Source organism: Gobius niger (genome assembly GCF_951799975.1).
Source record: "Gobius niger genome assembly, chromosome: 14".
NCBI classification, from domain to species: domain Eukaryota; kingdom Metazoa; phylum Chordata; class Actinopteri; order Gobiiformes; family Gobiidae; genus Gobius; species Gobius niger.
In genome coordinates, this window is record NC_136865.1 from 15,178,607 (window position 1) to 15,205,393 (window position 26,787).

General features: G+C 41.1%; 2 protein-coding genes and 1 long non-coding RNA gene across 3 annotated transcripts; 1 reads left to right on the plus strand and 2 right to left on the minus strand.

Moving 5' to 3' along the window:
* Positions 1 to 1,087: 1,087 nt before the first annotated feature.
* On the minus strand, positions 1,088 to 3,783 carry txnipa (thioredoxin interacting protein a). The gene is made up of 6 exons (XM_079570742.1): positions 3,426 to 3,783; positions 3,096 to 3,171; positions 2,868 to 3,015; positions 2,434 to 2,793; positions 2,036 to 2,341; positions 1,088 to 1,959 (listed from the first exon to the last, which is right to left on the minus strand). The coding sequence occupies exons 1-6, from the start codon at positions 3,679 to 3,681 to the stop codon at positions 1,912 to 1,914; spliced, it is 1,194 nt and encodes a 397-aa protein (XP_079426868.1). The 5' UTR covers positions 3,682 to 3,783; the 3' UTR covers positions 1,088 to 1,911.
* Positions 3,784 to 7,646: 3,863 nt separating this feature from the next.
* Positions 7,647 to 23,842, plus strand: LOC306974196. The gene is made up of 4 exons (XR_013793610.1): positions 7,647 to 7,764; positions 7,834 to 7,923; positions 19,108 to 19,212; positions 23,767 to 23,842. It is a non-coding gene; the product is annotated as an uncharacterized lncRNA (long non-coding RNA).
* Positions 19,314 to 20,559, minus strand: twist1a (twist family bHLH transcription factor 1a). Its single transcript, XM_079571348.1, has 2 exons — positions 19,855 to 20,559; positions 19,314 to 19,618 (listed from the first exon to the last, which is right to left on the minus strand). The coding sequence occupies exon 1, from the start codon at positions 20,442 to 20,444 to the stop codon at positions 19,878 to 19,880; it is 567 nt and encodes a 188-aa protein (XP_079427474.1). The 5' UTR covers positions 20,445 to 20,559; the 3' UTR covers positions 19,314 to 19,618; positions 19,855 to 19,877.
* Positions 23,843 to 26,787: the final 2,945 nt, after the last annotated feature.

A 26,787-nucleotide genomic window follows, 5' to 3' on the forward strand; every position in this document is an offset into this window, starting at 1 on the left:
AAACAAATCACAAGAGAGCAAAGGAAAAGGAAATGTTTGACTGCATTTTTGCTCAGTGGCAGCATTTTGACTATTTTCAGTTTGTATTTTGCCAAAAGTAACTCAGAAGTAGCTCATTTTGAAACAGTAATATGTAATACAAACTAACTATTAATATATTAATATACATTAATATAGAATTTTAAAAAAAAGAAGAAGTGTAAAGTAACTTGCCCATCACTGTCCCTTAGTCCATTTCCCCTTTGAACTCTCCCCCACTTCTAAATACAGTTTGTTGTGAGCCTTCTACAGTCCACAGCAGGCGCTGGTGCCACTCAAACTAAACTTGCACCATGTTTGCAATTGTAAATACACAACAACGACTGACCATCCCGTTGACGTGATCTTTATAACAGTCCTTGTGCCAGAAAACACATCCTGATTCACCACTAAGGGATATTTGAGCCAAAATCCAGTGAGGCCATCTTGAAATGTATAGGTGTAGTGACCTTTAAAGGCGCCATTGTCACAATACTGCCCTGTTAGTGTGCAGTAATTTAATGTCAAATAATTGAGATGATAAAACTGCAAATCACTCACATTTAGGCTCATAAATGGAAGCAAAATTTTGTGTTTTTCTTTTCAAATAGCTATTTAAATGTTTATAGTTATTTCATGTTCACATCCAAATCAGAGAAGTGTTTGGGGGCTCACCTCCTTCACATGAAACAAACGCAGGACTTGATATCAATGGGTTCAACATTGTATGAAGTATTGTAATTTAATATTCGGACTGCAACGCATTGGATTTGAGGTGAGAAATCGTGAAATGCACGGGAAGATTGAATAGGAAACAGAAAAAATCCTCCAAATGTTGATTTACTGTTTTAGAATTAAGTCAGCTCTGGAACCTTTGTCTACAGTCACCTCATTGGACAAAATATAATTTCCTTTGAATAATTTTCCCTTGTAAGTCGAAAATGTATTGTGGTTATGGACTGTCACCAGTCTCAAACCCATGTCATGAGGTGCAGTTTATCTGTATGCAAAAGGAGATAAACACATGAGTAGAATTGTCAACAAAACTTTATTACGAAACCCATAGGGTGCAAATACAAAAATAATTGGTATAAATGACACATATCAAACATCTCTTCTTAAATCAGTCTTGAACAATGATACAACGCCATAGAAATACAACAGCTGATACCACCTAAGAGGTAGTTCTCACAGAGAAATGTTGCTCAAGCACAGCAAAACATCATCCGCATAAGTGCCTTCTATGACCTGGAAGTATAAACATTTATGAATCATTTGTTTGGCACTTGCAGCATAACTATCAGAACAGCTTAACGACACAGGATCTGAAAATAACATGCAAGGCTTTTGTACAGAGATATCACTCTTACATGATCCAAACAGCAGGCAATGCAGCAACTTGAAAAGTGCAAATAAAATATAAATGCTCAAAAATAAGTGCCATATGTACAGTACATTAGTTACAATGGGAATCCTTTTTTTCTTTGTTTGCTTGATTTCACAAGCCCTGCATACAAAGCATTTTTACAGTAACACATTGTTTTCACTGAAATCCCTTTCCATACAGGCTGGAATGCAAAAGCATCAAGGTAGTGTTAGGCCATGTCCTTGTGCTCAAAATTTATCCTCACTTTTCTGCCCTCGAACAGCTCAGCGTCCCAATGGGACATTGTTGCAGTCCGCCAACATCAGCTGTATAGCTGCAGGCCCAGGCGTGAGAATCAGCAAAGACAAACGCACTCTAGAGCTGGAAGTCTAGAGCTGGAAGACAGAACAAGCAAGCCCTTTCTCCTGGTCCTGTGTCCATCTAATGTCCAAGGGAGTGCATTCTTTTGCTCCTTCTAAGTGCTTCTTTTACGGTCCCTTGTACTGGACCAGTTTGTCCATTAATGTTCAGCACACAGGCAGCATGCAGGGGTTGCTATTATACCCCTCCTCCGCCTAAAATAGAATAGAAAATTCATTAGATCACTTACATAAATTCAATTTATTAGCAGAGTCCTTTGTAAACACTTACCTCTGTGTAAGCCGGCGGCGTGGGATACTCGAAGTGTGGCGGGTTCATGAAAATAGGACTGTCATCATCAGCATCAGTGTCATCCAGCAGTGGTGTGAGCGGCTGGTCAAGGCTGCAGTCCCTGGAGATGTCACAGTAGCTCGGGGGGTTTGAGGGCATGCGAAGGGACACCCAGCTTTGGGAAGAGTTGCTGATTGAACCCTCTTGACTGCTCACACTGTTGCTGCGGCTGCCCAAACCGGCTGTGCCAATAACCAATGGCAGCTCCAGGATCACCTTCTCACTCCCAGGGATGTGGACGTAAATCTAAGAAGTAAAAACATAAATAATGTCAGTGACTGAAAGAGGACAGTAACTGATTCTATAGGATTGTCTGCCAGGGAGTAGTAGGGGCTTACCATGAGGGCATACTCCACACGTATCATGTTGCAGCCAAGCATGGATGGTTTGATCTTGGGCACCCTGATGGACTTGCCTTGCCAGGCATCGCACATGCCAGAGATGATGTGGTTTCCCCTCACTGCGGACAACTTCTGCCGGAAGATTTTAGTGCGCCCATTTGCCAAGTAACTGTGCTTGGCAATGATTGCTGCTTTGGGCACCACAATCCTGGAGCAGGTGTTTTCAAACTTTGCATTGATGCAGATGTCTTCTCCCTCGCAGAAACCTCGACGATCAATTTTGGCATTCAGTGACACCTGGCCATCTGGGATGAACATACAAGTGACCTTCTTTTCTTTGGAGCCACCTGTGGGGCACTAATGGAAAACAGCGAGGTAAGCAATGGTCAACTAAGTTATGTCATGTGAGCTTGTCAGACATGTGCACTCACCAGCAGGTCTGGAGTGTTTACATCCAGTGGCTCCTCCACCTCAAATGTTTTCTTGCACTCAAGGACATGCTGCTGTGGCCTCTCCAAAGAAGCCTTTACATAGTACTGGACGTAACCAAACTTCCCTTTGAATGATGACACCAACTGCCTGTAAAGAGGATAAAAACACAATAATCATAAGTAAAATAAAGTACACCTGCTTGTAAAATAGACATTTAAAAACCTTACCCAGTCTGAGGAAGCTCAAATCCAAAAGAGTATTCGTACTTGTTGCCAGGTCTCAAGATAACAGAGCCATCAGAATCTGCAAAGACAAACAATTACTTGAATTTCAAAGAGCTTTACATGTTTCTGCCCATTAATTATATTGGTCAGTAATTGTTCAATGAGAATGAGAAGCATTTTCCTAAACCTACAAAGAGGATACAGAGCATAAAACTAGAAGCAAACCATGATGAATATTTAGTGTCATGCATCTGGTCACATCCAGATCCCTCTCCCCTTCGGTTCATCTGTGTGTACTGTGTTGTGTAGGCTTTGAACGGATGGGGTTCTTACCTGAGGGTTGACTGTCCAGTCTCAGCACCTCCTCGTGCCGAAGGTACTCGGCCTCTTGTTTGCAGCGCTGCTTCCCTTTGGCATAATCCACTTTAGCGCTTCCATGGCCAAACACTTTCATGGAAGAAACACGAGTTATCTCGTTGACTTCCACTTCCACGCGTCCACATATTTTGTCCCCGCCGCAGTAAAATGTCTTGCTTGGGTCTGAAAAAATGATCTGGAAAGTTTTTATCCTTTTCGTCATCGCCACCATGATCGCGTTTCCTTTACTTGAGAAATTACAAGATGCGCAGCAAGTGCGAACGTGAGCTGTTGAGTTCTCTGACTGAACTTTGCTGTAAACAAAGGCGGGGTCTGGTTTTATATGATAAGGCTGAGCTGCACACGAGAACCTAGAATGGACAGTATGGCTCAGCGCATGCACACCGCTCCGATTGGTGGAAAAGGGGTGTTTTTATCGGCGCTGGCCAATCAGAGCGCAAAGGCGACGCGTGGACACCGCGTGGTTGGATGAATGTAGAACGTGCACAACATATGCTCTGAACACAGGAAGTTGAAAACGGTACATTGACTGGTAGTAAACAAGTAATTATTTCTGATCACAGTATCAATGACTCATTGTCAGGTTCTAACTTACCAAATCTCATAACAGCAGACCTTGAGTCATAAATACGATAAAAGTGTTACTTTTGGTAAATCAACCTCGCCAACTGAATGTAAAAGGACCATCTGACCTTGTACAATGAACGTGGCCGTCACATGTGTAAAGGCTCTGACTTAATTGTGACGGCCACGTTCGTTTGATAATGTAGGTTTTTATATATTACAGAAAACCTACATTATCAAACGAATTTACCCGCAGCATAGACGTAAAATATCTCATGCAAAGCCCCTTGTTCAGTGTTCATCTTCTGGCCACTATTCCTATGCCAAATTCCTGATTTGTGAATGTTCAATGGAAATAAAGCCATTATATAGACAACATACTATACCATATGCCCTGGCTTGAACATTTTAGGAAACTGCATTTGAAAGTCAGTCAATAACCTAAAAGGCTGAATAGTTTAAACACCTATATGGAGGAAAAAAAAAAAAAAAAAAGTCTGGAAAAGTGGGACATAGCTACAACACAACCTTCCACTCCCATTTATGTCTGGTTCCTACTGAGCTTTATTCCACTGGAGCAATAAAGATGCTTAAAACCTATAGGATACATGCAGAAATTAGTTTAAAGTTAAATAAATGTTGACTCAAGTTACCATTCTCTTGTTTCTATATCAGCAATCTTGTTCTGACCCTTAAAAATCCCAGGGCTCTTTTTAAATTTGGAAATCACTGTAGGTCAGTTTCCATCAGACCAGTTTCATTATCACTTTTTAGATGCATGTGGATACACCATTACTCATTCAGGAAACCCCCATGGTTTTTTGAGACTAATGATCTACACTAAACATTTAAAAGAAAATAAACTTCAAATGCCAGGTTTAAGCTATAAACCTACTGAAACCATTTCTAGTAATTCACAACGAGACGGGATACTTTTAAGTTATTTTATTGAAAACAATCTGCTCAGCATGCAGGGTCTTCTACAGCCTGTAAAAACAAAAAATAAATGTCAGTTTGATGCCCTCAAACTTCCTTCGATCACAATAGACATGGTTTGGTGCTTGTGCCAGTAGAACATCCTAACGAGTGGTTAGAGAAGTCCATTGGATCATTGCTTTCTGGTCATGTCCACAGCAAACCAGGAACGGATCTTCCTGGCAGCCTTGGTATATGACCAAACTAAATACAATAAAACCAAATTTACTCACCGATAAAATGTTATAAATCCAGTTCAAACCTGAAACAGACAAAATGAATGAATCACACTGAGCAAATAAACGAGAGAGAAAAAAAAAAAGGGGGACTTGCAAGCAGCTGTCTCAACAAGTTTACCAGGACTCTACACACACTGCATAGAGACCAACGATGCCAAATGCTGAATTTTTCTCGCACTGGCTTATGAACAAACCAGCAGATGGCGCCACTGGCTGCAGATACCACGCAGTGCTAACCGCAAAAAGGCCATGTAGACGAACTTACCAGTGACTATCCCATAGGCATTTCTTCAAACCGCCGCTGCCAAAACAAAGAATTAATTTAGACTTCAGACAATAGCCACACTGGTGAAATTGTATTGAGTTTCATTGCTGGGTCTGTTCTGCAGCATTATCCCACATGCTCAATGTAGTGATCACATGGGTAAAGCGAGGCTACAGATTTTCTTTATGAGGCGTTTCCCATGATGCTGTCTACTGAGAAGATGAATCAGGACCGACCTCAATATGTAAACGAGACAGACAAGCCTCAAGAACATGGTATTACTTACGGGTAATTCATCTCACCAGACCTTCTAATGAATGGCTGCCATTCAGTTCCAGTGGCCTCCGACAAGTCACCGAACGATGCACGTCTTTGACAATTGTCCTGTTCAAGAAAGAAACCACATTTTATAAAACTACTATCAGAAGCCCAAGTTGACCTTCGGAGGAAAAATCTTCATTTGAGGAATTCAAGTCTGTTTGACTTCAGACAATAGGCACACTGGTGAAATTATATTGAGTTTCATTGCTGGGTCTGTTCTGCAGCATTATCCCACATGCTCAATGTAGTGATCATATGGGTAAAGCGAGGCTACAGATTTGCTCTTTGAGGCGTTTCCCATGATGCTGTCTACTGAGAAGACGAATCAGGACCGACCTCAGATTTCACAAGTTATATCTTGACAGGCATCTCAATTACTGAGGAGCATGGCTATATTTTAAAAATACATGTTTAATGTAAAGTAAAGTGTCATTACTCACATGATAGCATGAGGATCAGGGTTCCAATGTTCAACCTACAACAGGAGGACTACATTAACATTTATATCATATAACATGCACAGAGCAAATAAGCCAGCATGTTCAGAAAGGCACATTTTCTTCCCATACATCAGAGCAGTTGAACATATTAGGCAATCATCATAACAAAGCTTTTAAAACAATAGACGACAAAGGATTTGCCTACCGGTTAGATCACACTTTACATCCATCAGACAAGGCAGATCGGCTTGAGGATCCCTACAACAAAAAAAATACTAAGTACAATACCATCTGTGGGCAAGATTCAAAATTGAGGAAAAATACAATTGTCAATTCTCACAAGTAACACTGCTGCAGAACATTGACAGCAGTGGGTTGCAAGAGAACTAACTGCTCTGTGCACAGAAAGAGCACTATGGCCTACCAAAAAACGGCCACAGATCAAACTGTGCAGCAATACAAGTTGTGTCCATAGAGACAAGCAAAAGCAGAAATACTAACCATTTTATATCAGGGAACCTTAATCATATTGTGGCTAGCCAGGAAGGCTTCAGCGAAAACAGGCCGAGTGTGGGGCTTCATTGCACACATTTGTAACCATCATATGGGAGCAACTTCCAGAAGCTCCACTGATGGAACAGATCTTCGGAAGGCAATTGCATTTTCCACAGTGTTCCTGCAAAAAGAATGGCGTCAATTAGTAAAGAGCTATGGGGAAAAAAAAAAAAAAAAAGACTGCTTGAACAAACAGCACATGTTGCGGTTTTATAAAGTAACAAATGAAGCTATCGTGTGGCTAGAGGAACAAAGGGAAATACCATATATGTCCCAGGCCTCATTGTCACCGTTCAGCAACACATTGCTGAGGTGAAAGCAAAACCTGAAGTAATCTGGCCACAGTTTTAGTGGAATGAGCCCATTTACAGAGGCCAATTCACTGGCTGATCAACTGTGGCGCATTCATGGGGCAAGGGGATTGATTGTATTGGCGCCATAAGTAATATTGCACATTTGATCAATAATCCACAAACTACATCGACGTATTGAAGTGGATTGTTAAAAGGTTGGCTAATAATGCTGCGACACTAACCCTGCAGTAGTAGGCCAACACTAGACAGGGCGGCGAATAAACGTGGTGAAACGAGATCTTTGGTCAGAACTGTAAAACTACACTTCGACCATGAGTTCAGCATATACTCTCATGATTATAAACACGTTAACAAAGTTTAGCAGTTATTTTACCTCAAATGTTCCCATGGCGTCAGTTCACATCAGATACTGCGTGTGAAAGACCTAACCGCGTGCAGTGGCTGGGCTTATAAGCACGCGTTGCGACGTTTCACATCCGTTTGCGACACAATGACGGAATACGGCACCTTCTTACTAGAAGCATGAACACTTTTATTTGAATTAAATAGAAATCCTGTGCTGAGTGAACTCTTTATTTTTTTGGGGGTAGCTTTTGACCCTTTTTAATTTGGGACCACATGGTAAGTAGATATTTCCAAAGGCATATAAGAATAATCCATAAGATTATCTATTTCTAACTTTATTTACAGATGCAGAGAGAAGTTTACTTGGCTTACTGTTGGATTTCTCCTCCTGGTTTGGGATGAAGTTGGACAAAGCTCACTTTGGAAAGTCAGCAGGTATGCAGGGCTAGTGTTGGTGTAACGCATTACAAAAGTAACAAGTTACAAAATATATGACTTTTTTCAGTAACTAAGCAATACAACATATTGATGTATTAGTCATTACAATCCAAGTAACTCGAGTTACAAGTGCTTTTAAATGTATGAATGAAAAATGCCAAACCTTCCCCAAATAAAACACAGCAGACCAAATCAAGTTGGACACTGGTGTATAAGATCTGCAACTGTGTGTAGCAAATGTGGTCAAAACAAAACAAGGAAATCTTTGACTGCGCTTTAGCCAAGTGTTGTTATATTATTACTATTTTCAGTTTCTAATTTGCCAAAAGTAACTCAGAAGCAACTCAAAGTAGTGTAACTCAGCTACATTTTTGAAACAGTAATATATGTAACATATTACTGTTACATATAATGTAGTATGTTTTAGAAACATATTACATTTTTAAAACTGTAGCTACTTATATAGAATGTATTACAATTAAAGAAACTTGCCCAACACTGGTTATGTACACGATGTGATGGAAGCTTCCAAAGAATAGCTGGGTGTCTGATTTTTCCTGTTCAAACTATGATGTTTTTAGTTTTGGCCAAAACTTGTGTCTAGCTCTCAGTCCCTCCTGCATATCCAAATTGTGTAAATAGATCATTTGCACGTTTCACGCCCATGTACAGCTTTGTGTGGTGGCAAAGTGAAGCAGTATAATTACAGGATTTAAAAACTATGTATTATTCTTCACAATGTTGCAACTTCTTAACTAGTAACAACAACTACTACAACAACGCATCTTGCAGCATGATAGTGTTGATCTGCAGTTACTTTGTACTATTCAAGCCTTGCCACTGGAGGGCGCTGTTGACTCATCCTCCTCCTGTGGTCCTGGAGGAAAACCTCTTTTGGCGCTGACCACGGATTTTGGGGGAAAGTCCCTCAGTCGTTTTCCACTGGTCGATCATACTGTAGTAATGTCCCTTAATACAATAAAAGGCTTGATATCTTTGAGACAAAATATTGCTTTTAATAAGTCCCCTCTTATCGAGCAGAACATTCAACTTGTTTTGTTGTTGTGTTTTGTTTCTTTGGAGGGGGGGCTTAATTGTATTCAGTGAATCAACACATGGTGATTCATGGGATGGGATATTGAGGGTTAAGTGTCTTTTCACTAGCTTTTTGGTCTTACGACGTTGCTCCCATTGTAATTTGTAACCGGCTTAATACTCTTAGGTATGAGGATATGTGTGTCACAGGTTAGAGGCTCATCCTAATAAAGTTTACTTTTAATTAGGATATGACAGTGCTGATGGTGATTAAAAAATCCCCAGTCTGTCCGAATAGCAATATAATGTTATGGTCACAACTGGCAAATTGCATAGACCTTGTTGTTTAGCAGTTCATGTTTGAGTTATATTGCTCTTGGATGTGTTTAAAATAGGCACTTTGAACAAAATCTTGATTTCAAACCACAAACTGCAATCTAATCACAATACAGAAACATTGCAACTGTTTAGTTTGTTGCATTTTTTCACTTCCAAATCATTCAGCTCTACCTTGCAGAATTTAGTTGTTATTTATTAGATACAAATTAATTTAAAAGTAAGAGATCCATATCATGATGCAGCAGTTGTACGTTCTATATTGTTGATACAGGGCCTTGGTGGCAGTGTGACACACAGTAAATTAGGGGTGACACTGGCTAAATGTTTGCAGATGAGTGCTTCCAATGCCTAATCACTGTAGTAACAAGGGTCAGGGGGTGAGCCAGTGGGCCAGGCCGCCCCAGGCATTAAGGTTATTAATATGACCTGAGTTGTTTATTTCAGAATCATCTATTTGTGTGCGTGAGTTGATTTGTAAGCCAGGTCCCAATTGTCCCTTGACCGCTCGCCTGAGGGGCAAGTGTGTATGACTGCTGATCTCCCTAACTCCACTTAATACAAGCTCATGAACTTTAACCTCCTCAAATCCACATAGTCACTGTGGAGGGGGAGCACAGCAAAGCAAAACCACTGCGTCATAAAAGTCCCTGGTTAGCGCTGTGTTACTGTTGCCACACAGACCACTGTCACACATGTGGAACCAATGTTGGGGAAACAGTGACTTTGTACCATGTGGGAAAACAAGTCACATGGCACTTAGAAACAATGCCATTATGCATGAAGAATACAAAACCAAAAGCAGCTGTTTTTGCTTCTTTTTTCAGATCTTCATGTGATTTCCATACAGAAATAACTGTCCTTTTCTCTGACCCTCTGTTACTGAAGGCAGAATCTTTATGGCTGAACTAACCACAGGCATAGCATCACTGGATCAGTCTTAGTTCTATCCGCTCTCAATACACTCTCGTATTATGTAAGTGGAGGCACTGATGGTGTCCACTGTCATAGGAATTGATCAGTCAAGCCTCCAATGTGTTGTTTATAGTTGGGCTCAAACCCGATCTCCTGAACATGTCTGTAATCAAGACTGATCTTGCATTTAGATTTGGTCATGGATCTTATTTCAGACTTGAATAGGAAGAGACAGTTTAATCACCATGGAGCAATCAGTATTGAAGTCAATGGAAGATAAAAAATGTTCTTGTCCATGACCTGTAGTCCATCACAAAGTATTAAATTAAATAGAACCTCCTTAAAACGGCATTGTACTTTGAGGAGGTTCTATTTAATTTAATACTTTGTGATTTTATTATTATATATATATATATATATATATATATATATATATATATATATATATATATATATATATATATATATATATATATATATACATACATGTGACACATTACGTACATTAAAAATGTAATGTTGTTATTTTGTTCTCTTGTAAAATCAATCTAATAATGTCTATCCTGTGTCATAACACATTTGTTAAAAAACATTTTTTTTCTTCACTTAAACCAAGTTTAAATAAACCTGCTTTTCATCCATTTAGGAAATTCCACAAAAACGATCTGGGATAGAGTGGGTCAAAATACCACACATCTTCAGGGAACACCACAGGCAGATATTTCCGGGAATTTCAGCCCTGTGCAGCAGCAGCTCATTTTGCTCGATTCTGCAGCTCACTTTGAGATAACACAGGTAGCTGAGCTTTGTGTCTCCTCTGACTGCTCCTCTCTGGAGAACCAGAAATAAAAACAATGGAGCGAGTGAAGAAGAGAAGCAGAGAGTAGAGGGCAGAGGGGAATAGAGGGTGGAGAAAACCATGCATTTTTCAAATGGTGAATAATTTGTCTGGCCTGACATGATGCTGCACAGGACCACTTCCTGTGGCTCAGGTTTCAGGCAGCTCTCAGTGTAAATGTGACGAGGAAGGGCCCTCCTTCTGCACCTATGCTGTGGAATACAGGGGTCCAGAGTTGGATGAGACTTAGAGTATGCACTGGAAAAATAATTAGACGTTAGATAAAACAAATGGTATTTTTTGTTATGTACTTTCTTAGTCATCTTTTCAAGTTTGTCAGCGGATGAGCACATAATATTACATAACAACCAGTGGAAGCCATTTGAAAACAAAGCATAAACATTTGAGACCAGCCAAAGGAAAGAGATTCTACTCATTCTAACCCCTTGAACCAGCTTTCGTCTTATGCAGAGGGTATGCAGGTGCTTGGTTTTCATGTGTGGTCTTTGGGAAGAGAAGTACAACCGACTCTAACCTAAACAACCTTGTACAGACATTATGTTTCCCCTCCCTTTAAATTAACATTGGGCCAGGCGTTTAATAGCACTGTTGATATCCCCTTGGTGCCTTTTCCTAATAGCTCCTGTTTATGTTAAAGCTGTGATTTAGCCGGCCGCCGGTGTGTTATTGGTTCAGACAGTTGGTTTCCTCCTTCTACCTGCCTGAGTGCTTTGGTTTTAGCTTGGCTTTTGTTGAACGATCACATGAGTTAACCTGCTGTAGGTGTATGAATGTGCTGCGGTTTGTGCAAAGGGGGATTTGTGGCTGGAGGCAATCGGACCTATTCACTTAAACACTGTAACTTTAATGTCAACCAGATGAGCCAACTATTTATAACTCTCCCAACAGATACACATGTTGTTATTCTGGAAGTCTTTAAAAATTCTAGTTCTTTAAGCTGTTCTTTATACTTTTTCTTTTTTTTTTGCACAATTCTTCTCTTGCCTCCTGTTGTGTGCCCAGGCTAATTCAAGTGTTTGTGAGTTGGTACTAACTGAGAGCCAGCCCAAAAGACTAGAATTATGAGGTATGCAGGGCTTTTTTATGAGACGTGAGGAAAACATGCAAATGGATCATTTAACACCATTTGACAGGCCAGTAAAACACCAGACAAGCCTTTTTTTCAGGTTGGGAAACAGTGAGAAAACAACCACAAATCAGATAGGTTTGTTGTGTAAAATAAAAGCTATTTAGATGCTATTTGATATTGATGTTTACAGTGAGCCAAACAGAGGACATTGTTCATCGATGGCAGATGATACAAAGCTCAGTTGTTTTGTCGCAATAGTTTTAAGTTTCAAGTCTGAGTCAGAGTCGAGTTGGAGTTGGGTATGAGTCCATTTTGCACCAAGGCATTTGAGTCATCGTGAGTCAAGAAGTTATAGATGGATTAAGGTCAAAAAGACAATGCAGCCAAATCAAATGAGTGAGTTAAGTCACAAATATAATTTCATAATTTGCAATAATTTGACTGCTATACTAGCCTGGTAAACCACATCCACTTCTTTTCTGCGCTAAAGAAGGTGGGTCTGGACACACACAGTAAACAAGTGACTGATTGGAAGTTGAGGCCAAACCAATCACAACCGTCACAGGGAATTGATAAGGTTACGTCACTCGCTGCGGCACTATGTTGTAGTTCTATCAACAATGAGTTATTAGCCAAAACTAATCATGAATGATTTTGCCTCCGCGCTCTCGTCAGTTTACAATCAGTTCTGATTTTCTGAATTGGATTAAAGCTGTCGTCAAGTTCCTTGTGTGGAATGGACAGGGAATAGTATGCTTATGCTGCTTTATTCGTCTATATGTGACTATAATAGAATCAAACACAGCTCGTACAGCAAAAAATTGTAAGCAAATTGTGTAAAAAAAACACACACAAACAAAACAAAACAAAGCTAAAAAAAGAAAGACAAAAATAAATTACGAACTTAAAATCGAACTTGTGCAAGCAATGCAGCTCTCCTGTCACCCAATATTACTATAATGATAATTTGGTGATATACCCTTAATACAAAGAAAGAAAAAGCTAATTACTAATTTAATGTCATAATGACCCACTACTGCTTCAGCTGTTCCCCACATAACATTGTACCTTGTGCCTTGTGCTGGGCTCTATTCCAGACATTGCACACGATGCAGTAAGTCATCCGTACCAATGAAAGTGACTTTCGTCTGGTGCTGTTTTGATAAGCTATCGTTAAATAGTTCTGCACACTTTTGTTGCCTTAATGGAGCAGAAAAGGCATACAAACACATCCCATGCTTAGATTTACTACTCGATGTCTACGAGTTATGCAACTGTAAAAGTGGCCCCATTATTTAAGGTATGAACATTCAACAAGTCCTCTTTGTCTGACCACGATTTTCATCTTTTCCCCAAAACAGTTACGGCTGACAGCGAAGAGTAAATAATCAGACCAGAGTCCTGTTTTTGTGTTTGTGTGTGAAGGTAAACAAAAGGAGGGCAGGGAGAGAGAGAGAGGAAATGAGACGTGGGCAATATTAAACAGGGCTAGAGGAGATTATGTGATAGATAGAAGTTGGGGAGAATGATTTATGCAAGACGGAGAAGTAGAGACCACCTTAAAGAAATGAGGAGGTGGGAAAAAGCAAACACTAAGACACAGACCAGAACAACTTATATTGTGTCCATTCCATTGCTTCTTTTAGACCAAAAAGTCGATTGCCAAGTCCCGCCTTTTGCAATTTCCTCTAACACATAGCAGATTTGAGAAGCATGTTAGACCTTAACAAAGGTATGCAATGGTTGCCAAAAAAGTGAGTTGTCACCAAAAGGTTTCTTGCTTTTCTCGGGCCATTTTTGCCTCGGAGTACAATTTGCTGTGACATTGTGTGATGCGTTATGTTTTTCACTAACATCTGTCGTAAACTGTGTGTGAAAATGATGTCTCCAGCCATCAGGGAGTAAATGAATCCATTGATGGAATAACCTGATCATCATACTGATCATACTGATACGTCAAACTTAGACTTGACCAACCGCAACACCTCATTCACACTAAAAAAGCAGCGAATAAGGCAATACAGTGGAAAACTGTTTTTTTTACAAAGTCATTGTTACTCTTCGATGACGCCCGTATCAATTTGACTTGTCCAAACCTGAAGCTTTAGTCTGCCAAGTCATCTTACTCATGTGTTTGCGTTTGCCAGCAGCTCACAAGTGGAGGCCCTGGTCTCTATAAACTACAAGAGTTGTGCTCGTATTGCTTTCAACAGGGGAAACGTGGGATGATGCAACGTGGAGCCTATGCAGTACATCTCCGTCAGTGCTCCTACCATTGTGCGAACAGCTTCTCTACCACAGTGTTGTGCGTGACAAAGGGCTCTCTTCATGCCGCCCAGTTCACGATACGAAGCCATAAAGTAAACAATTGGCAAAACCACTTAAGCTTTCATCAATATGCCCTTTAAAGTCCCCCATTTTTGGCCAAAATTAAACATTCAAACATCTCAAATCCAATAAGGAGACTTCGTATAGGGCGCAGTCTGCTCAGTAATTAAGTTAGGAGCGCTAGCCTATGTGTTTGACTGATCCATGCCGTGTCAATGATAAAGTGTGTGTGTTTTGTATTCCTAAAGCAGGGCCACTGTGATATTGTCTGGTATGTGGAGAGTTATAAGAGGCTCGCGCTTAACTCAATCTGCAAGAAAAACAGCCCAAGGCACCAGCACTCGGGAGAATTGCTATATTCCTCGTCTTCCTGTTCTTTGGTTGTCTTCCGTCGTTTCTCACTTGTTCATTCCTCAGCGTTTCAATGTGAAAATCCTGTATTTTCCGACCGCAAGTAAGATGTGTATTCCCTTATGGCGAAAAAAAATAGGGAACTTATGGGTCATTTTGTGGAAGTGAACGCGGTGACTCGAGGTCCGGCGGGGCAGGGGCAGGGTCGATGGTGAGAGTCAGAGGTCAGAAGGAATGGCAGTGGTGGGCACCGTCCTCAGGGGGTGGTTCACTATAAGAGGTCATTGTGTTTGTCACTCTATTATAACACTATTTTACTAACTATATTTGACTATACTATACTTGAGTTGACAATAGATGTTGTTGTAGATTAAATATTGTGTGAGGCCATGAAACAACAGGGCTACAGACTATAAGTTTGGGCTGCACTTTAGGTGCTCTAGGTCCAGGACATGGTTCAGGCACACAACTTTAGATATTTCCCAAAAGCATTGTAAAAACAGTGTTTAATGCCAAGTATTCAACAATACATTCACCATCTATGTTTGTTATTTCAATTATGCTCAATAACCTCACTACATTTGACATAATATTAAATATAATTTCACAATGAACGTATTAGAAAAATAAGAATAAAGGCCTGTCTTGCCTTTATAGGTCATAGATATAAAAAAAAGAATGCACTTAGGTCTATTCCACTTACAGGGCAATCATCCAAATCACAACCGTAGAAAATATTTAGTTACACTCAAATATGTCTCATACATAGATTTCCATACTTTTCTTTACGTTTAGGCAACAATACCCTTAAAACTCTGAACTAAAGTGGCTTTGGACATACTGTATTTCTTATACTGGCTTTATTATTAGTATTGAATGTTGTTGTAAATGTTGTTGTAAATAAGGGGTCACTTGCATATACAATGCAAATAATAGGGGTCACATACAATGCAAGTGACCCCTATTATTTCACGTGCACATTTTTTTTTAAACTAACAGTTTAGTGTCATGTATTTGTTATGTACATGTACAATACTTGCACATACACACTCGTGCAGAAGTCATAGCAGTTCACCGTACACAGGGGCACACACTCAAACACACAAACTGTTTCAGGTTTAGATGAAACACAGATAATTAGCTCTAATGGAAACCAGACCTACAAATATCCCCCCCTCTCCCTCTGTGTTTCAGGCCCACTTCCTCTCCCCCTGTCCGTTTGCGAGCTTGTTACTTCATAATAGGATACTTCAGAGGAGTAAAGGCACCACTAGGCTGAAAGAAGAAACTAACTTAAGGTAGACTGGACTAAACAAGTCAGAAGTCATTTCAATTCTAGACATCAAATCTTCACCCACACGACGTCTATGAGATGTGCAATCAAAGGTCGTGGACTATGGTGGGCATTGGAAGAAATCAAGAGACAAGGTTTTGCCAACAAACTGGTTTACTGGACTGAAAATGTGGCCTTAAGCATGTGGCAATATGGCCCTAAATACGGTATATGGAGAGTTGGGGGTGGGCACTTGCCACAAAGAAGCCATATCCCAAATTTCTTAGAACCTGTTTGAGAGATGTCCAAAACCATCTGCTGCTTTTGAAGGTTCACACTCAGTCATTCACTCATGACAAGACTGACCAGTTGGAGAATGGATGGGGAAAAGTTTTTTTTAATGAACAAAGAGCTGCGTTAATGTGCATATGACAGTTTTAATGCTTTTGATGATATGACATATTTATATGGATAACATCAGTTGCAAGTTCATCAGTTGCATAATTATCATTTTATTTCAGTGAAGCAGAATTTTTTATAAAGAAATGTTGGCAGAAAATGTATTTTTATTGGAACTTTTAAGCTGCTGACAGGAAGTGACATAGTGGAAGGTAAAGTTCCATAGCAGTTTGACTCACTCATTTCCCATTGATTTAACACGGTCGGCACGGCAACAGTTTAAAATTGTTCTCCATCTATATCACTTCCTGTCGGTGTCCAATAAGGAAGTGAGACTACTAGACACAAAAATGGCCAAACTAAAGAAAGCTGGGGACTATCTTTAGCAAAATCTTAAATATAATTGTATTAGCTATGTTTTTGCGAAAATTGTGTCTAATGTGTCATATGCACTTCAAAGAAAAAAAGTAATGAATCATGATATGGCGAGCATATCACAATTACATTTTTATCATCATATCACCCAGAGAAGTAATATAGTCTTTTTTTCTGGCAGTAGTGAAGAGTTCACTAAACTATGTTGACCCAGTTTGTATCTCTGGTGTTTCCAATTGTTAATGATCAAAATATATACCTTGGCACGATCATCAGAATCACCAGTGGTTCATCTTAGACACACTTCAAACTTGCAAATCAGTGGAAAAGTAAATATACACAATTGTTCTGCTCTTGTTTAATAGAGATGATTGTTGTGGAGTGTTTCTACGATGTCTATGATGCTCATGTTCACCATTGATAACCAAACGAGTAGAGGTCATCGCTGCTTTACAACGTCGGCATCCGATACATGTAAGGTAAACAATTTATGTACAGATTTACTGCTACTGGCCATAATAAAACACAAGATCTGCTCCTTTGACTCGTGGATGCGTCCAAGGACTAGGAGCCAATAAAAAACAAGATAAGTGTGATGAACGAGCGAGAGAGAGTGCGTGTCTGTGTCCATCATCAAAGACCCAATAAATCTTCGCACACTTAAATCTAAAGGACCAGATGCCTTCACACTGATAACAAGCAGTCACCCCATTACCTTAGACATCAAAGAGGGTGGCGGGAGCTCCTTTTTCCTTGCTTTGCCGTGGAATGCGTGTCCCTGGCCCGTTTGGTAGGCGTGAGAAATCTCCCTGTGTGTCTATAACCTATATGTGTGTGTTTTGAAGCCGCAGAGGTGACATTCCTGTGTGTCAGAGCAACAGCCTCAAGTTTAAGATAACACGGCCACGGTGATCTAAGGGTGGGAATCGATTCCCCCGGTGGCTGGCCAAGGGCCCTGGGTCAGAGCTGATGGCTTTACCTTCCGCACGCAAGAGCCAGTGGTGCAGGATCACGGCGCTCGACTTTCGGGATCGTCCCTCTGAGATGTGACGAGATGAATAACCTGCAGCGAATATGTCTTGAACCCAGATCCCTTATTGCTGTATTAATTCAATGAAAGAATGAGTAAGTGATGTGTCAACAAATTTCACAATTCATAGTTTTATGTTGCTTTGAAGAGGTAACTCAAGCCCTCTGCTTCCTCTGGTAGTCCACACTTCACTGTGTATAGTAAATGCCATGTGCTGCCTGTATAGAGCAGCATTCAAACAGAAAGCATTGAATTGCAGTGTGACAATCACTCCAAATTTGCGTGTCGTCAAGGCTCTCAGCACAAATTGATTTTACGTCATATTGCCCTCTCCGAAACGAGCATAACAGCTGTTTACATTGAAAGACTTAAACGGTCAAATGTTGTTTATCTCTGAATTTGTCTTATACGGCTATAATGATATTTTAGAAAGAGATAAAAGTAGGATAAGTAGCAACATCTATATTCAGTCAAGTCAATTATACAACTCCCACAACATTGGAGAAAGCATATTTCAATCTTAATGCCCTGTCACCGTGCAGTTTCTTTTAGTTTATTAAAATCTTTAACCGAATGTGACCTGTTCAGCCGGGTTTTTATGAATAAAGACACACAGATTTCAATAATTTCTCCCCGTAAAGCTCAACCAGTGAAATATCCCTTTTTTTTCCAACTCTTTGATACAATTGATGTGTAGTTCTTTACTGTATACAAATAGGTTTCCCACTATAGTCTCATTTCTGTGTGTTCCTCTCATGTTATTTTGCGGTGCCCATAGTTGCCATTATGAGCCGTATCCACCCAGTTATCTGTCAGCTCTGGAGCGACGGCCGGGCCTTAGCACCTGCACAGAGAGACTCCCATGTTGACCTGTGGTTCAGAGGACATCTGGGAATATCATGCATGCCTCCCACAGCTCCACAGCCGCCCAGTTCAAACAGACCACCAGCTAATTATGGCTTTCCCAGATCCCTAAGCTCAAGGAATCACTGCAGAATAAGCCACGGCTATGAGATGTTTTCTTTTGCAACCCCCCCCATTGGCTGTGGTTTAGTTAACTGGGGGCTCCTGCAACAACCAGTGAAAATAAACTTGCTCATGTAGGCCCCAATATGAACACTATACACAGGGAATAGCGCTTTAGGAAATATAATTTGTATCTGCTCTGACAATCATCCCTGGCTTTTAAATCCTCTTTTGTTTTTTTGCAGAGCACGTGCAGTGACCAAGCATCTTGTTTGGAAGAGGTTTTACATTGGATGACCAGTGTGAACTCCCTTCATAGAGACTTTGGATGAACCTTGCGACTCTCCGTGGTAAGATGACACCTCTAATGCTTTAATACGACATCTGCAAAAAGGTTAAGTATAAAATTCATATTTATTCAAAGTCACAGAATATTTACAACACCATTTTTCCCCCAAACCTGTGTAGAAAAAATAAATACTTTGCTGATAAAGTGGAATGGGATTGTCATTTCTCTCCATGTAATAAAGCACTTCCACCGAGTCTGTTTATACAACATTCATAGTCGCAGTGGTCTTCATATATTCACGTTTGCCTGGTCCTATAAGTGCTCTCCTTGCAAATATTTCATGTCTGCGCAGAGGCATGTGTGAAAGGGGGCCTTCGGGGGCCCACAGCTCAGTGAAGCCGGGCCTGCAGCCGAGTTTGACCTGCCTCAGCCTGACACCGGAGTCCGGACTGCTTGGTCTGGAAGATCTGTGAGCAGAGAAGAGAGTACATTTAGTTATTTGTAGGCTATTCATAATGAGACATATAAACATGGGGAAACTACTTTGGGGATGAATGCTACATATTGTCATTATCAAAGACCTACTACCATAGCTTTTCATTTGTATTTCTAAGCTTCACAACTTCACGACATTCAACATTAATCACCAAGAAGATATTTCATTCCCATACACGAAATAAATATAATAATATAATCAACTTACCGTGCATTGTTTACAGCACGCTGCTAGTGGGATGTTGTTGATAGGGACCACGCGCCCCCCATCCTCCAAACCGAAAACGCGTAGCTCAGTCGCTCGTGCGCCACGTAGCTGCAGCTCGAACTTCGCGCATCCAGTTCGTCGCTTTGGAGAACTTGGCACAAGAAGTCGATGTAACGCGCCGCCAGTTTGAGAGTCTGAATCTTGCTTAGTTTGTCCGAGGGCAGCGTGGGGATGATCTTTCGTAGCGACGTGAACGCCTCGTTGAGCGACTGTGTGCGTTGCCTCTCGCGGATGTTGGCCATGACGCGCTGCGTGTGGAGGTCATCGAAAGAGCGCGCGGGGCTGCTGCTGCTGCTGCTGGCCTCGCTACCGCTGCTCCCCGCGCTCCCACCTCCGCCATCACCGCTCTTTCTGTCCTTCTTCTTCCCGAGGCTCGGACTCTGTGCTACCGTCGCCTCCTCCTCCTCCTCATCATCCGTGCTCCTCCGCGCCGCTCGCCGCTTTCTCGAGCCTCTTCTCGGAACTTGACGGTCCGTCTCCTCCTCGCTGTTCCCCGCGCTGTCCATTGGGGAGGGGTCCTCTTCCCGCATCCCAAACTATAGCGATCCCGAACTTTACTTATTTTGGAGTTTGACCCAATGCCGTAGCCCACTCCACAAACACAATCCAGAGCTAATGTTATGCAAATATTCAAAAGCCACAGAGAAGCAGAGGTGGCTGCCAGACAGGAGGACCGGGGCTCTTATAGGGGAGCGGGCAGGAGGATTTTGGAGAGCGCCCTGATTGGCCAAGCGTCAGCGTGTAACCCAATACAGCAGCAAAACCAGGTCTCGTTATAATATCAGACATACTGGGGTGGGGAGTGTGTGCCAAAACTTTAAAACTGCCCCCAACTTTGTGTGCGTTGTCCACATAGAGCCTCATCGCCACACCATAAAGTGTGCATGCTTATAATTTATTTCAAAGATGAATAATACATATGTCAGCAAAGAAACAAAAGCAAAATGAGGGGTCAGCATAGTAAAATAGGCCATGCATTTTCAGGGAATTGTCAGTTTTAGGTACATAAGGCTCTTAAAACAATAACAACAACAATCAAGATCATAATAATAACGTCTCCACACAGCATATAGGTGCAGGTCTAGACACTGCTCAATTGGTGAACCTCTCCTCAGACTTGCTTAAAGCTCAGGAGGCCGTCTCAGCAGGAGGTCCGGGTCGTAGAAGAGCGAGGTGTTTATTTTCCCGTCGGGCCCCGCGTTGAGGTATGCGCTTAAACGGACCTGACTCCCGCAGGGATGTGGACACCGCGGCTCAGGTTTAAAAGGCGGGCCGTTCCAGGGAGCGCGCAGGGCGGATCTGGGTGCACAGCGGGGTCGCTTAAGGCGGAGCAAGACAAACACAAGTTCTGTGAAAGACAAGGAGGAAATAATAGCTGCAAAGAGCAGTTGGGGCCAGGGGCCACTTAAATTGATCAAACTTATTACAGAAAAAAAAACTTTGTAAAAATGTTTTTAAAAAAAATGCTCATAAAAAGGCAACTTTTAAAACGCACCATACGCGGCCCGAGCTCAAAAGGCATGTCACTAATCTGTGTGAGCGTCATAATTCAATTCACACCTCATCGCCACAGATAACATCGAGCTTCATTAAGTCACCGGTGGATCTGACTTTTAAATCCTCTTAATCTTAGTCTCATTTGCACTTGTTAGCACTGACAAACCCCACACGTTGCCACAACTCCTGCCTACCAGGCTTACTAGATAAAATAGGCCTAAATCTAGTTAGCCTGGTTCTTTAGCACATTTGTGACGCACCTGTTGGGCGCATCTGGCGCTGTCCGAGGTGCTGAACTCACACCTGAGCGCGAGAGGAGCTTTGAAATGTTAAAAGGACGCTTCAAATCTGAATATAATCAACATGCTGTCAGTTTAATGTTGCCCGTAAAGGCAATATTAAAAAAATAGAAAAAAAAAGAAATAGGCTATCCCATTTACCCATGTGTAGCTAATACCCTGCTGTTCATATCAATCAGATAAATAAATAATATAGCCATAATAAAAAACAATAATAAAACGTGTCACTTTTTGCCCAAATTAGTTGTGTAGGAAAAGTCATGAGTCACGTGTTCTCGAGCAAGTCCATCATGAAGGAAATGTAGATCATCGCGAGCCGCAGAGTCTCGATTCGGGACAGTCTCTTTTCATAAGCGAAGGTAGGGACTTTCCTCCTGAGTTCGTCAAAGGCCTCGTTAAGACTGAACATCCTCTTCCTCTCGCGCACGTTGGCCGCTTGCCTCTGCACCACATTGATGATCCTCCTGCGTTTGGCCTTGCTGTGGAACCGCGGCTGGTCCTCGTGCGCCTGCCATTTTGGCGGAAAATCCATATTGTTCCCAAGTTCAGAGTTTAGACGCGATGACACTTTGCACCATTCCCACTGGGTCAGCTGTCTATCGCTAAATGACTCCTGCCCTACGCGCAAACCACAAGTGGATTTAAATCCGGCCAGTGCGCTCCAGGGTGAGATCCTTTTTGGCTCAGGTCCAAGGGCTCATTCCTGCTGTTTTAATAAATCGAGTCTTTCATGTTGTCTCTGGCTCCACCATCGAGTCATCTCTGCTTTAGTTGACTGTGCGTAAAGTCTCGTTATATCCCCGCATATATAGGTCTATTGAACTATGGAACTAGAGCCTCTCCAATCGACGATGCGTCCTCCACAGCCCTTAATGAGCTTTTGAAGGACGGAGGCTCTTGACTACGAGGTCAGTGCGGTTTGTTTGCACTGTCCTCTAGTCTTTAGAGGCTAAATAATGACACTTTTACCACTTAAACAGGCCAGGAGACCAAATAGAACATTCCCTGACACTCAAAGCTTTTCTGTTGCAAATTGAAGCAGATATCTCTCCGTTCCCATGGCAGGACAGAGTATACACAGGGCACCTCCAAGGAGGGGCTTGGTCAATAGGAACCTTTTATCCGACAGCTCAAAACTTTTAAAGCGATTTTGTGAAGTGATGACTGAGTAGAGTGAAATGAGACAGACAGTCATTACACGCCTGTGACTGGAAATGTGTCATTATGGCCAGGTAATGGTGCTTTTAACAATCCACTTAAGTGTTTTGTGATCTATTTTTTTATGTTTTACACAGCCTAGTTCTGACTCAGCTGATCCAAAGGAATTTCCAAAGTAGCCTATGATATATATATATTTGTTCATATAAGCTCTGCACTCGATTGACTCTCAATATAAAAAATACTTTTCTCTGAGTCATGTAGTCGAAACTTTTATTCAAACTTTTATTATCTCTGTAAAAAAAAAAAAACACTAAACACAAAACTTGCAAAGCGTATTTTATAAAGATCTTGTGGTTTGGTGAGCACATTATCTTCAGGCTAAATGTCATTGGATGTAATAGAATGTTTTTTTCTGGACGTTTGTCTAATTTATTTTATATTGGACATTTTGTTGAATTAAAAACATCTTAATTCTATAATAATAATAGTTTTACACCAGTGAAGTGGTGTTTTTATAAATGAAAAAAAGGATTGAACTGGGACTTTCTCATGGCTCATATGTACAGTATGGTTACACGGCTACAGAAAATGTACGTCTTGGTCACAACCTGTGCCCATAGCCAATAAGGAAGTGGAATAATAAACAACAGCCAAACGTCAAACCAAGGAAAAATGTTTTGCAAAATCTGAAAGATAATTGTTTTTACTATATTCTGGTGAAATTTCATATGCTCTTGAATGATTTTATTCACCATTAAATCATTCTCCTGCACTGTAAGTACATCATCCAAACCCTTTGAAATGATCTGCACTAATCTGTCAATCTGATTTAACCCAGTCACTTTCAGAGCCTAATTTAAACATATCCTCTCCATCCCGTTTCTCTGTTTTCCAGATAAACATGATGGGACATTCTGCCGGTCGTCTTGGAAACGCTGAGAAAGCACAGCTGGGCAGGAGAATATGAGGTAATCTCACCCTGGGGCTGCTGGGTAAATATTGGTCTTAAATAAGAAGTAAAAGCCCCAAAAAGCAGCACACACCTACAGAGTTTATGGTGGAAACACACAGGACGGGGCTCGTAATGACCCACTTCCCGCTCAGCGCTCTTATTAACAAGAAAACTAATGATCGCTCGAGGTGCAACCTGTTGTTTGGACGTGTAAATAGTGAGATGATCAAGTCAGTGTGAAACCGCAGCGCAGTGATGCCACACAACAGAATCGTTTAACAATGTGAAAGATGTGCAGTGCTATAGGCCAGGACACACAGGTGGGTATTTGGGTCAATACAGGCTTTTCTCAAACAAGAAGCTTCTTAAAATCATATATGAAAATTGTAAATAGTCTTTTTGGACATCGAACTTCTACTAACTGTGGAAAAAGAGTAGGGGAAGTATCGGGAGTGGTCCTCAAACTGTGGCGTTGATGCAATTAAACAGACAATTCTATTTGTTTTCTTTCCTATATATTCAGTCAGCCTCTTTTTAGAAGTACTTTTGGCATGTTTAGTATTTGCCTAGGCCTTGCTTCATCCTTGTCCCTTTATAGACTGGGCTTTGATCTGGTGCTTGGAAAGGGAATTTTATTGCAGGTGGCACTTGGTGTGAAAAGTTTGAGAATCACTGGTATGAGGAATCATGGGGACCTCCTTTCTTAAATAAACAAAAAATGACCATCACTTTTTATAGAGCACAGTTTTCATCTAGTACTAACTAGATTTCAAGCTGCCCATAGAAACTACTATATTACGACAAGCTTTTCTGTCCTGACACAAAATCTCGATTTGTCATTCAGACCACTGGATTTTAGCATGTATCAGTAATGTATTCATATTTTCATAATGTCATTCTATTGCAAGCATTTCTCCTAATGAGTCCAAATGTAGAGTTGTCAAGGAAGGCCGGAGACTTTGGGTGTTGCCTGATGAGGAGAAGTTTATTTACTATTTGTACGGGACCCGGAGACATAAACTTTCAACGCGTTGTGTTATTGGTTATTCAAGTGTAACTATATTTCAACAAGAGGAGGTTTGAATATACAGGGCATAGGGCAGAGATGGACTTATCCAGAAGGAATGTCAACAACGAGAGGTGTCCTTGATTGGCTGTGCAGGGGCTGGATTCTCTAATAATCTCTAATCCCTTATTTATTTTACAGCGACAAAGTTTTGGAACACAAGAATCCAGTATTCCTATATTCTTGCACATAAAAAGTACCCAAGTTTATGTTGATTTGTGGTTGTTCTTTAGGCACATTGTAGTAAACTGTAGAGCCCCTGACATTGCCCCCATACTGAGCCCATCCATCACTAATACAGGACAGTATGTTTGTAGGTGGCTAGGGATGGATGAATTTTAGTGCGTGAGTGATCGGAAACACAAATTCACCAGTGCATTTTTTTCCCTCCAGTTTTGTAGTTAGCCGCAGTTAATATAGAGCTCACTGGAGAACGCTAGTGTCCAGGGTGCTCCTCAGACGCTGCCAGATCTGTTCTCACTACGTAAATCTTTGTTCCTTCCTCCCGCTCTGGCTCCGTCCACCGTGTGCTACGAAACACGGCCAACTCGCTCCCACCACCACAGTAAATCTGCAACCGGACACTTACAGTCTCTTCTTTACCCTTCCTTACGTCTCGGGGTGCAACAGGATTGATCAACTTTACTTGTTTTTTCCCCCCCCTCTGTATTTTGTGAAAGAACATTGGCCGCTGCAGTGCACTCATTAAAGTATGCTAATCTGTTTCTTAAATCTAGATGTGGAAGACAATAGAAAACAGTGGGAGTAGGGAAGATGAGTTTAACTTCTGACCTGTCCGCCTCTTCTTCATCATGTCACTCCTGCCCGCTTCCACACCCAGAAGTCACAAATCCCGCCCTCGTCTTGAATCCTTTCCCGTGATTGGTGGTGCGTTTGAAAACACCAGCCACTCGTGTGTTGTTTACACAGCTGGGTGGCCAGTGAAAGGTAAGAGCCCTGCATGCGCTTCAAAACTTGGATAAACCCCAAAACCACATCATATATCTCAAACCGCCCCCCCCTTTTTTAACCAAAGGACTCTGCAAAAGGCCCTCGGCTCCTCCTTTCCTCACTTCCCTCCTTAATCCAAACGTCTTTCCTCCCCCCGCTCCACACAAAAATGTCACAGTGCGGTTCCCCACCCACCTTCACTCATGTCAGCACTTTGTTCTATGTTTATTTTCACTGCAAAAGCCTTACAATCACTCATCGCCAAGTATTTCAGGGTGCCATGTTTCATTGACGATAGGAGTGGTGCTTACAGATTATGGGATAATGAGGATGATGATGTTGGTATTACTCATCCCAATCAACTATGGGTTTGAGTATAGTTGCTGTGCAATGAAGATTATATTCCAAGTCACTTGAGCAATTCATTCACAGTCATCTAAAAACAATGAATGATAAATAAAGAAATGCCATCCTTGTAGAACATGTAGAAAATGAAAAAATATATAACATAACTAGTTTTTGCTAATATATAAAAAATATATATATATATATATAGGGTATACACACACTTTCATTTGCAACTAAAATTTAAGTTTTAATAATTAATAATCTCACTTTTAGGGTAAAGTCTCAAGATGGGAACAAATCAGCTTATATTGCATCAAGATATATCACCATAAAATGTTTCTTGTGCAAATATACATTATGGATTTGTACTAGCATACTGGCATGGCATTCATGATCCCCATTATGTTCTGCCTGTAGGTGGAGCTGTGAGCTCCTACAGTTGCCCAGTTAGAATAAACAGGTGGCTCTTTCAGTGGAATGTCTTGTCATTAGGGTCAAAGGGGAAGTTTTCCCTGGACTCCAGTAGAAACACCATAATGAATTGCAGTTTTTGTCAGTGGTCTGTTTTTTTTTTTTTTTTTGTGGCTAGCCCTGTAATC